This window comes from Mustela nivalis (assembly GCF_964662115.1).
Source record: "Mustela nivalis genome assembly, chromosome: 3".
NCBI classification, from domain to species: Eukaryota; Metazoa; Chordata; class Mammalia; order Carnivora; family Mustelidae; genus Mustela; species Mustela nivalis.
The window spans coordinates 78,795,973-78,808,832 of record NC_139022.1 but is presented as its reverse complement, the minus strand read 5'-3'; the positions used below and the strand labels follow the sequence as shown (position 1 = coordinate 78,808,832).

At 42.8% G+C, this 12,860-nt stretch overlaps 1 protein-coding gene across 3 annotated transcripts in view; it reads left to right on the top strand.

Annotated features, from left to right (window-relative positions):
- CRHBP (corticotropin releasing hormone binding protein) overlaps positions 1-8,363 on the top strand; it is a 76,958-nt gene extending 68,595 nt beyond the window's left edge. For all 3 annotated transcript variants that reach the window (XM_082724818.1, XM_082724817.1, XM_082724816.1), the window contains 3 exons: positions 13-161; positions 4,773-4,890; positions 7,550-8,363. In XM_082724818.1, coding sequence (XP_082580944.1) covers positions 13-161; positions 4,773-4,890; positions 7,550-7,707 — 425 coding nt within the window. In that variant the 3' untranslated portion in view covers positions 7,708-8,363. The remainder of the gene's footprint in view (positions 1-12; positions 162-4,772; positions 4,891-7,549) is intronic.
- Positions 8,364-12,860: the final 4,497 nt, after the last annotated feature.

Below are 12,860 nucleotides of genomic sequence, written 5' to 3'. Positions count from 1 at the left end.
TTTTCCACAAAGCCTGCAATGCGATCTCCCAAACCCCTAGTGGAAGGTTTACCCTGGTCGTCCCACATTTGCGTCAAAACTGCAGCTTCTCCATAATTTATCCCGTGGTCATCAAAATATCAGATCTCACCCTGGGACACTTACATGGTCTGCAGTTCAAGGTAGGTTGCTTTCTTACTTGTCAGTCATTTACTAAGGCCACAGCTTTATCAGAGGAGGAAGCATTCAGAGCAAACATAGACATTAGCGAAGTGCAAGAACATATCCTTCTGTTGACTCTCAGGCCCTCATGCGCTTTGCCCTCGCTGCTTTGATGAGAGCCCCCTTCTATTTCCCTTACGCTGCATGTTGAGTGCTCAGGTGCCCCTTCCGATTACTTGACTGCTTCTCTTGTGATGTAAGAAATGTTTTTAGTTAGGAGTTGTGGCATATAATTACAATTGAACTCTCTTGTACTTGCCTCTTTTACAAAAATTCTCTCCTAGCAGAACCTAGTGTGAGTCATCTACACAGCTGTTTTTCTGATTATTGGAATTTTTTATCACATGAAGGAAGTATCTCAGTGACAGAACTGTGTGATGAAGGAATGCTAAGTGTAGCATAAAATACAAAATTGGATTTTTTATATTACAAAATACAGTAAAGTTTTGAAGATTTTTTAAAACTTTTTTTTACATTATTTAAAAAAGATTTTATTTATTTGTTAGGGTAGTGAGGGGGAGAAAGAGAGTGAGCACAAGCAGGGGAAGAGCAGGCAGAGGGAGAAGGAGGCTCCCCACTGAGTAAGGAGCCCCAGCAGACCTGGATCCCAGGATCCCAGGATCATGACCTGAGCCAAAAAGGCAGTCGTTTAACCAACTGAGCCACCCAGGTGCCCCCTTTTTAAAATCACATTTAATTAAATATATTTTGTATGAAAATATTAGTTGAGAATCTTCATCAATCTGTATTTCCATGAACTTCTCTATGGACTTTATAATTAATGCTGAGCTTGACCACATTTTTGGGTCAGGGGAGAGCATTGCTGGCTTCTTTGCTCTGAGTCATTCTCACTTCCTTTCACTTTCCCATATTCCTAGGTTAAGATAGCTCATATATTTGCTGACATCAAAGACAGTCATTGTTCCTAATCAGGCAGATTTCAGTGAAAACCAAACAGGACCAGCATTGAAAAAAGGTGTATATCTAATTTCCAATAAGCCCTAATTTCATGGGCCAGTGCCTATTTTTTTTTTTTTTTTTGGTTGGGCCTTAGTAGAAGAAAATAATCCTTTGATAAAGACCAGAATAAGGGCACCTGGGTGGCTCAGTGGGTTAAGCCGCTGCCTTCGGCTCGGGTCATGATCTCAGGGTCCTGGGATGGAGTCCCACATCCGGCTCTCTGCTCAGCAGGGGGCCTGCTTCCCTTCTTCTCTATCTGCCTGCCTCTGTCTACTTGTGTTCTCTGTCTGTCAAATAAATAAATAAAATCTTTAAAAAAAAAAAAAAAGACCAGAATAAGCAGATGTCTTTGGCATAGCACCCCCCTTTTTGTTTTTAAGATTTTATTTATTTATTTATTTATTTGATGGAGAGAGAGAGATCACAAGTAGGCAGAGAGGCAGGCAGAGAGAGAGAGGAAGGGAAGCAGGCTCCTGCTGAGCCGAGAGCCCGATGCAGGGCTCCGTTCCAGGACCCTGAGATCATGACGTGAGCCGAAGGCAGAGGCTTAACCCACTGAGCCACCCAGGCACCCCAGCATAGCCCTCTTGGCCTGAGATTTTATGCCTGATGTATACCTCAGAAGATGGCAAGCACAATCCCAAGTTGGGAGATCTGCACTTCAGTTGTTCTTGGCTGTGAAGAGTAATCTCGGTGTTTCCGCTTGAAAACCTGTTGAAGTCTGCAGTGCTGTAGGCATCTATTCTTTTACAAAATAGTTTTTGAGGTCTTCCTATGTTCAAGGCACTATTCTAGATGCTGGAAATGAACAGGGAACAGCACACTCCTGCTCACACAGAACCTGCATTCTTGTGGGTTGAGATAAGCAGAAGTGTAATGCATTCAGAGTAGTGATGAGTGCTCAACAGAAAATGAGGCAGAGCGCTGTGATCCACAAGGGAGTTGAGAGAGGGGCGGGGAGCTCCTCAAGGTAAGGTTGTCAGGGAAGAAAACCTCTGAGAAGGAGTCGTTTAGGGTAAAATGTGAGTGATAGGTAGGAAGGACCCAGCAGCCACTGGAAAAGCCTGGAACACAGGGGGCAGTAACGCAAAGACTCAGAGGGAGGAATGGGCTTGCTGGGTCCTAGAAATAGAAAGGTGGAGTGGGGAGATATTGGACAGCATCAAGGAGAAGGGCAGAGCCAGGGTGTGGAGAGCCCTGCAGGGCGTATGAAGGAGTTTGGGTTTATTCTAAGTGCAGTGGGAAACCACTGAAGGTGTGTAGGCAGGAAAGTGACATAATCCATTTGACTATGCTCAGGTCCAGTGAAGGTGGTTGGGAATTGCTGATCTTGTGACCACATTAATTAATGAAGTCCGTGGAGGGAGGGAGAGGATTACCTAAAGGCCATCTGGCTGGCGAATGGGCTGTGGGGGCCAGAGGGGTGCAGGGAGGGCCATTGTCACAGTTTAGGCAAGAGAAGGTAATGGCTTAGTCCAGGTAGCCAGAACCTCAACAGAGAACTCTAGGGGCTCACTACTGAGGAGCTGAACACAGCAAGGTAGGGGAGTACTTCTCATTCCTAAGACTAGCTGAGAGGTTTGGGAAGAGTAAAGTCACTGAATGTCAAGGAACAGGTGTGTCCAACTTCTTTGCTTCTGCTTGGTTCCCCTCATTTTAGCTCCTACTTTTCCCAACTTCCTTACTTCTCATTTTCCCCTCTGGGGTCTGCCTTTCCCCTTCACCACCTCATACTAAAATTTAGAACCTGAAGAACCTAGTGGAAAGTTTAGTCTTAAGGGATGTTCCCCCTGGACATCCTCTCCTGAAGGGAAAGACAACTACATTTTTTTCCCTTCATCTCTCATTCAACTCTTCATACAAGAACATAAGCCCTGTACACAGGAGGGCTAATTAAGCCTCTGTTTCATTATTGAATGAAATTATGTGTAGAGCATCTAAGCATAGGAACCAGGATATATTAGGCACTTAAAAAATGTCTGTCCCCACCTCCTTCCTTGTATTATCCAAACAGCTGGTATTATATTACCTCCTAATTTGTTGTCCTGTTCTAGTTGCATTTCAGTGTCTTCTAGATATTTGAATGTGTGTGTTTATGCATGTGTGTGTGTTTAACATCTTCTATTTTATTTTTTAAATATTTTGTTTATTTGAGAGAGAGAGCAAGAGAGAGCACAAGCAGGGGGGGGGGTGGGGGGCAGAGAGAAAGGGAGGAGCAGCCTCCCTGTTGAGCAGGGAGCCTGACATGGGGATTGATCCCAGAACCCTGTGCCAAAGGCAGAGGCTTACTGGGCTGAGCCATCCAGGCGTCCCTAACATTTTCTATTTTACTTTTTAAAAGATTTTATTTATTTATTTGATAGAGAGAGAATGAGAGAGAGCAAGCACGAGAGGGGAAAGGTCAGTGGGAGAAGCAGACCCCCTGCCGCGCAGGGAGCCCGATGCAGGACTTAATATGGGACTCGATCCTGGGACTCCAGGATCATGAACTGAGCCGAAGGCAGACGCTCAAGCAACTGAGCCACCCAGGAGCCCCACATTTTCTCTTTTTAGATGTTGTGCCCTATGTGGCAGGGTCTGCCTGGTTCACCTCTGTGCACCTTGCCACTCTGCACTAGATCTCTCAGTAGTATATCTCAGCGAAGAAGAGGATCACAGACAAAACCGACTGTAATTTTGCGGGACAGTGCAAGAGGAAAACGAGTGGGCCTTTATTTTAGAGTTATTAGGAACTTCAGGTGACAGCAGAGCCTTAAGCCTAGCATAGGGCCCTTGTAAGTGTGGGCCCTGTGGGCACAGGGGACCATGCCGACGAGGCCAGCAAACCTGATCACAGGAGATGGGTGACCCAAGGGGCAACCTCTGAGAGTGGCTGCTTTATTTGTGTGGGGAAGTGAAGTGCAGGAATTGCCACGGACAAGGTAATGTGGAAAGGATGAAGGGAAGTGGAAAACAGTTACAGTGGATTGCATCCTGGAATACATTCCCATTTGGAGGAGCTTGAAGTAAATTTGTTTTAGTTGGGAGGAGAAGGACACTGGTAGTTCGAACTACCTTGACCTCCAAAGGAGGGTTCTTTTCCTTCTTTAATATTCTTAGAACTAATCTAAATGCCCATGAGGAGAAATGATAAGGATTGTCCCAAGAGCAGGAAAGGTCCTTTCTAAAGAAGAGGAAAAGAGGTGAGTTGAAGGAAGAACTGGTATGAAAGCCCTGTTTATAAATATGGACTGCATATATTAAGAAATGCAAATAATTCCATATGTATGTGCAGATGATTTAAAAAGTAAAGCATTTTCAGATTCAATTTTCACTCATTTTATGTGGAGTTTACAGATTCGCATTTCATCATTCCGGTCCTTGAGATTATATTTTTTTTATATGCATGCACATTTAAAGAAAACGATTACTCAACTCATTTAGAAGAGCAGTTCTTACGATTTTGTTCCTCAGAGCCGTCTTTTCATTTCCGGAGTCCCGGATGTTCAATGAAACGGCACTACCAACGTGGCAGTGGCTGATTGAGGGAATTCATCAACATGTGGTGGTCAAATGGTTTGACTACTGTAATTGGTTGAAATATATCTTTCTCTGCTGCTTTATTCTCTTAGAACCCCTCAGCAGGTTGTGGGGGAATAGGAGATTTTGTGGAGCTGCTGGGAGGACCCGGGCTGGACCCTTCCAAGATGATGCCTTTGGCTGATCTCTGCTATTCGTTTCATGGCCCTGGTGAGCTATTTCTTTGATTATTATTTATGAGTCTATCAAGATTCCTTTAATAAAACTTGATGCTCCCTCAAATAGAACACCTCAGATTTTTTATACATGGGAAGGCAAGTTCGACCCAAAAACCTTGCATTTTGCACCTTGAGCCAATGTAAGGATTTTTATATTTGAGTATATGTATGGTATCGAGAAGGCATTAGCAAAACACCTGACACTGGTGGAGGAAACTCTAAAGAGAGATGGGTGCATGTTTAAAGTTGACCCTAAGAAAATCATGAAAATGACAATTTTTATGTTCTGTGCTCTTTCTACCTTCTTAAAGGTGCCTGCTTTCATCCTCTAGAGACTAATAAGTTTGCTAACTGAAAACTATGCTTCAAATAGATGTATCACCAATTAGTAAGAGTATAATAATAAAGCAATATCTTTTTAAAATAATGGAGCAATAGATAACTAAATACCTTTTCCATATATGTATATGTGTATATTATTCATAGTACATACATTCAAAAGTGTTATGCTTTATTAGACATTCTCAGAACTGCTGAATGTCCCCAATGTCTAAGGGCAAAGCTGGCCTATGAAAGACCACTATTAAAACAGAAATACCTTCTGAAACTGAAAAATGGTCACTGGTAATGAAAGACCAGTTTAATACACAGCATGCCAAGCAGACCCTGATATTCTTTGTGGGGGATCAGTGAAGGTTTTCCATTGGTTCATGGTCACGAGGGGTGAGGGGGGCTGGGAATTGCTGGTTTAAACTGTGAGTACATGTGGCTTGGCTTGCCTCTTACTGTGTTCTCTGAAGCACTGGATCCTTCCATGCTGGAGGGTACCTGTGAGAAGATGTGTTTGCTCTGGGTAAGAAGAGTAGATTAAGGTCTGAAGAATGCTCTTGCCTTAAAATTTAGGTAACTGAAGGCAGAGGAATTTTGGTGCAGTTATGTCACATAATAAGTAAATCAGGTGCACAGTAACAAAGGAAATGGAGCATGTTACATATGTTGAGGTTTAGAGTGAGAACAGAATAAGAGTAACCTTCCAAATCATTTAAAGAAAATTAAATTTGGACCTGCTCATAGAAGCTTAAACTAGACTCCCAGGTTCTTATATAAAAGTAATTATAGGGTTTATATTTATAATGTCTCTGAATTGACTTTTTACCTCAGGTAAGTATCTGGCTGTTTTACTTCCTCTGAACCCAGGCGCAGGTTTGTGAAGTACCTGTTATGCAATAGTAATGCTAGTGTTCCTTGGGATGCAGGTCTGACAGAGACAAGGGGCCGGGGAGCGGAAGACAGACAAAATTAAAACAGCAGAAAAAATTATTGTTGGGCAGATAAATCTTATGTCTGGAACCAGCTTGAGGGGCACCTGGGTAGCTCAGTTGTTAAGTAGCTGGTTTTGGCTCAGATCATGATCCCAGGGTCCTGGGATTGAGCCCCGTCCTGGGATCGAGTCCTCTGCTCAGCGGGAAGCCTGCTTCTCCCTCTCCTACTCCGCCTGCTTGTGTCTCCTCTCTTGCTGTGTCTCTTTCTGTCAAATAACAATAGAACAAAAATAAGTATTTTAGTGTATATCTAAACTATGAAAATTATTTTTTGGTTACATGTAAATAATGTTATTATATAGGCTCAGAAGATGATAAACAGGTGATATTTCTTTAGTCAACACAAAATCCAGCAGTATACTCCATCCTCTGTCCCTGCCCACTAAATGCCACTTGCATCCTCAGATAATGACAACCAAAAATTGCCCCTGCAAATTTCCAACCTGTCCCTAGAGGGCGGTACTGTTCCTGCTGACAACCCCGAACTATAGCAGAGGTGCAGAGTAGTAGACAGCTGGCTTCTCTTCACTGCCTTTACTGTGGAAGCCTTGCTGGTAGGAAGGAGAACATGAAAAGTGCAGAGACATCTTATTGTCTCTGTTGAATAACAAAAATTCAACTGAATAGATTTTAAAGATCTCACTGGCTTTATTAAGCAATTCATGAATCGGGCAGCATTCCTTCTAGCAGGCAGAGGGGACTCCAAGGCATTGTACCAAATGGAAGGTTTTTATGGGGCGGTGGGGGGGGGGGGGCATGTGCAAGAAATTTGGCAAAAGAAGAAGATTGTTCCAGACAAGACCACTTTCCCTTAGGGGAAAAAGCAAGATGTCTTGTCGTGTGGATTGCCTCATCGTCCTTTTGTGGGATACAGAGGGCCCCTGTAGCTGACTCATTAACAGGATAGAAAAATTGATTGACTGATTAAGGCTACCTTTGGGGGTGGGAGGAATGTTGAAATTACAACTAGAATAGGTATGAAGCCCCAGTTTCATACCCTGGTCTAAAGGACACCATTTGGGGCTTATGATTTTCTGTTTTTCCCCACCCTGTGATTTTCTTAACTCCTCTTTCTAGCCAGTTTTATTTGGCTAACAAATGTTTTTGCACATGCGGAAACCTGACTTCACTTTCGGTATTCTACAATTAATTATATATTATAATAAAAATGAAAACAAAATGTTTCACCTGATGGCAGGTGCATGGCTTGAGTATGTGAGAGGAAGCTACATCCCCTTGCTTTCCTTGTGTTTAAATGATCTTGTCGATAGAATGGTTTGTATGGTTTCTAACCTGCAGGGAACCTTTTACTTTTTTCATGAACTGTAGCCCAAATGAAAATCGGCTGTGACAACACGGTGGTGCGCATGGTGTCCAGCGGAAAGCACATAAATCGTGTGACTTTTGAGTACCGCCAGCTGGAACCATATGAACTGGAAAACCCAAGTGGGAACAGTATCCAAGAAATCTGTTTGTCTAGTCTTTGAGTAACCAACCCCAGTGATTTACATGCTGCTAATTAAGTGAGTTCTTAATGGCTATTGTATATGATTTTGATGACTAGCTAGTTAAAAGCTTTTCATATCAGTCAGTATTCCCAGGCTTGAGCACACATTAGACACATACACACACCACATGCACACACACACACACACACACACACACATACGCACACACGCAGACACCCTCTGTGTGCACAACGTGCATTAATTTTTGTACCTTGCTTCTTTTTCATTGTAATATATAGATGACCACATGGCGGCAACTAGCCCCCCTTTGGTAGAAAAACAGTTTTCTGTAATTCTTTGGTATGTTACAAACCGGAACTGGTAAGAGAAGCACAAAGCAATGGCCAATAAGAAATTGTATCTCAAAAGAAAAAAAAAATGTATCTCTAGGGAAAATGCCAGAAATGAATTAAAATGGTGGTGTTCATATCAGTCTTAGAGCGGAAAACCATTGAATGTCTGTGTATACCAAAGTAGTTGCATTGGTTTATTTTCTGTTTGTTACTCTGTTTACAATAGGCAATAACTATAGCTATTCTTTATTGATTTGTAGCATCTTGTTTTTAATAAAACTTTGTAGCATGGAAAAAGTTTCCATCCACAGATACAAATATGAATAAATATGTAAGAATGTTGGTATCGTGCTTTGTTTTCCTGAGTAGTCCCCTCATTTACTACCATTAGAAAATAATGATCTTATGTGCTGCAGAAGCAAATGCTGAGCTAAATCACTTTAGACTTCTTACAGCCAGTAGAACTCGGGCTACTGGAATAGAATTATTTAGAGCACAGGGCAGACTTGTAGTGTTTGCATAAAAAACACTAACTGGTCTAGGCAGCAGGATGCAGAAATCCTCTTCCCACTGTCTTCCAAGAGAACTGACAATACATGTTTTTGCACCAGTGGGGTGTACTTCTCAACAAGGACAGGAAGGGACTTACCACTCTCATAGACATTTGCAGAAATTGGAAGACTTCTTTACTTCCAATTTACTGTTCACTAAGACTTGTCCACGTTTGGCTGGACACTAAGCACATGGTCTATAAAAGACAGCTTGGGGCCAAAAATGAGGTCCTGAGCAAAAAAAGGAAACACCCCTCATGAACTCTTTTCTTTGGATTAATGGGTAGAAGCTGCAAACTCTACCACAATTAATGGCCTGATTATGATTCCTGAAACATATGTAATGGTCCTTTTATAATGAAACGTACTGCAGTCCCCTACACTGGGCTTGTTCACACAATTTGAAAACCAGGCAGAAAGAAAACTCCTGATTGAGGGTGCTAAAAATACCCAGGATTTAATACAATCAGTATTGTATTACTGGCTCAGTAGATATTTTGGAATGAGTGAATGATTGCCTGAATGGATAAATGGTTGGATGGATGAATACACGGTAGGATAAAGGCTGGGACGAATGAATACATTTCTGGATGGATAGAATTCCTGGTTAGTTATATAAGACACTGGATTTCTCCTTTCATAGCAAATAAATTCTGTGAAGTTGAACCCTTTTCTTTTTCACAGTCCCTTTAGCAACCTAAGAATGAATACAGTCACATCAGTGTCAGCAGTTTCTGGCTTTTAACCCTCATGATCCTGCATGCTGAATACAGAAAATGGTCTGAGGTAAGGAGGCGAGTCTTTTGCCGTGGGCCTTAGGACAAGCTGCTGCTTCTGTTCCTAAGGGACATGATGTAAGCTACTCAACCTCACTGCGCTAAAGTGGGGAGGACAGTGGCCCTTCTAATGCAGACAATCTGCAGTCATTCATTTGTGAGGGACATGTTTTTCTTCGAAGCGTATTACTGCACCAGAACACACATTCTGTAAAAGGACAACCACTCCAGTATCTGTCCAAGAACATTGTTTGGATATCCACATCTTAGTCTTCATTCCAAAAGGGTGGGGCACCTCTCTGGAAACCAAATGGTGGATCTCTGAAGAGTGTTCCTTGGTGTGTCCTCACTGGCACCTTCACTAAGGGAGTAAAATGTTATCTGGAATTCTGGCCAAATTAGACTTTCTAAGAAAAAGAGGAAGTAGAGTGTTCAGGGTCATTGAGTCTGGAACCGGACCTCTGCCACTCACTTAAACAAGTTAATATAAGCCTCACTGCTCAGCTTTTAATCTATAAAACTGAGGTGATGAAGGTATAGTCTTCAAATAGACATTTTGGTCAAACTTGTGGTTAAATACATGTGAAAGCCCAAGAATTATGTCTTGTATGTGTCGGACTGGATCCCAGGACACTGGGATCATGACCTCACCCAGGTGTCCTATAAAGAGTTTAAAAAACTTATTTATTTAACATATATAATAGGCCACCTCATACTGAGTAGGCTACCTCATACTGTTAGTAAGGCATTTGCTCTGTTGACTGAAGGGTTTGTGCTGATTCATTGGCCTCTTTCAGGATGTTTGTGAGGAAGCTGGGGTTAGTTAGGGATGTTGTCTGTGAGTGGGAAGCAGAGTCTGCAGTTACTGGTAACATCTGAGGGTGGGTCATGTCAGGCCTGAACAGGTTCCCGTGTGCTCTTCCTGCTAGTTGACCCTGTCTGTAGGCTCTACACATCTCTGCAGCCATTCCAGACCTTGGGCAGGAGGAATTTAGATAGCTCTTGCCCAACATTCTGGTCATGGTGGAGTCACATTACAAGTAATCTGTCCTGACTCTTTACCTTTTTGTGCGGCCCTCATCTCTGTAATGTAACCTTGCTGCTCTGGGTTCTCTCTCTCTAGGTAGAGATAGCTGGCTGTACCCTTATCCTCCACTCCTAGCCCTAGGTCTTCTCAAATACTAATTAGGTGATTCGGGCTCTGCTACAGATCCCTGGATTCCCAAACTCCTCCTGCCTCCGTGCCTGACATTCTGAGCATTTTGCTCCTAAGTTTTTTTGCCACCGTGCCTGTCCTATCCTCTGGAAACCTTTCTACCTCCTGCCTCTGCTGCTTACTGTTGGTGGAATATGTTGGTCTGTCTATGACAATGGGCTTTCTCCCAGGATCTAAAGCAGCCTGTCTTCACCTCCAACCTCTTCCTGGTTATGGTACTGTTGCTTCATTTAAGAGGACAGGGTAGAAATGCTACCATGTTCACCAGAAGTCGTTTCTCCTACCCCTCTAAATATGTGGCCAGACTACAGTTTCCCAGCCTCCCTTATAGTTAGGTCTGGTTGTGTGAATTTTGCCTGAAGGCATGTGGGTAGAAGGATGTCCCATTCTCCTATGATCCTCCATACTCTCTCTCTCCTCACTTACCTACTGGCAAGATACCAGGGTTTTGACAGAGGAATCCAAGACCATAAAGGAAGACAAAACCATAGGAGGCAGATCCTAGATCCCTGAATGACCACATGGAAGGCTGCCTATTGACCGGGAATTGGACTTTGTGTGAATGAGAAGTAAATTTTTATTGTCATTAGTTACTAAGATGATAATGGTGGTGATGATGATGATGATGATTTGGGTATAGCATTGAGTGTTACCATAATTCATACAAGGGCCTGCCTCAATCCAGTTCTCAGCTATTCTCTTATTTCCCTGTCAGGTTTTGTTACAACTGTCTAGAGAGGCCTGATCTCATTGTCTTCCAGAGAAAGGTACCTCAAATGCACATCTTTGATCTCACAAACACCAATGTTTAACTGAAACCATTGTATCCAACTTTTCCATATGCCTTAGAGAATCTTCTAAGAACACTGATTCTTAGATTAGACCCCTTTGAATATTTGACAGAAACTACAGATCATTTCCTGGGGCAGGGGGAAGCCCAATATACTTAAGAACACCCCTAAATTTCTGAGAATTCACAGGACCCTGAAAGCCCATCCAAGGTTTCAGGATAAGAATCCCTGCCTCACGAATAAATAATGGATAAAAGTAATTTTTAAAAAATATTTATTTATTTGAGAGACAGAAAGAGCACAAGCAGAGGGGAAGGATAGAAGGAGAAGCAGACTCCCCACTGAGCAGGGAGCCTGATGAGGGACTTGAACCCAGGACACTGGGATCATGACCTCACCCAGGTGTCCTATAAAGATTTTTATTTATTTATTCATTTGACAGACAGAGGTCACAAGTAGGCAGAGAGGCAGGCAGGGAGTCGGGAGGTGGGTAGGGAAGCAGGCTTCTGGCTGAGCAGAGAGCCTGATGCTGGGCTGGATCCCAGGACCCTGAGATCATGACCTGAGCCAAAGGCAGACGCTTAACCTACTGAGCCCTCCAGGTGCCTCCAGGTGTCCTCTAAAAGTAGTTTTTAAACCAGTCTTCTCAAAACTGGGCTGTCCTCTCTTTAGTTTTAGTTTAAAACATTCATGGATTAATTCAGCTGCAAAAATCAGTCCATAATAGCAACTTAATGTTTCTGCTTTCATATTTAATTATTTAATTTTGCCTTTCCCTACTACTTTTTCTGGCCTGTTAGGTAGTTTTTCCTCAGGGAGGAAATACATTTGACACAGGACAATTTTTTTGTGACAACGATTGTTCCAGATTCTTCTCTCTCAATCTCAGATTTTCTTTTCTTGCCATTTTAGTAGGTAGGCAATGTTGCCAGAGTTTGCCTGCAAAGTAGAATCTTTGTGAGAGAAAAATAAAGATTTGATGGACAGGACTTATTGGTGGGAAGTTTGTGTGCTTAACAACACCGGATAGAGAACTGTAGCTAGGAGCTCCTATTATAGGATAATCACATGAAATTGTATCTGAGAACACTCTTATCTGTTCAGCGTAGTATTTCAGAAGAGAGAACCGCCTTTGGACATTTGAATAAGCAGATTGAATGGCTCTGTTGGGTCCATGGTCAAAGGAGCGAGACTGATACAAAGCGAAGGTCAAGCAAAGCTTTATTTCGCACCAAGCATCAAGAATCAAACTGACCGGGGACGCCTGGGTGGCTCAGTTGGTTAAGCAGCTGCCTTCAGCTCAGGTCATGATCCCAGCGTCCTGGGATCGAGTCCCACATCGGGCTCCTTGCTTGGCAGGGAGCCTGCTTCTCCCTCTGCCTCTGCCTGCCACTCTGTCTGCCTGTGCTTGCTCTCGCTTCTCTCTCTATGACAAATAAATAAATAAAATCTTAAAAAAAAAAAAAAAGAATCAAACTGACCGGCCAGGGACCTCTCTTGCAAAG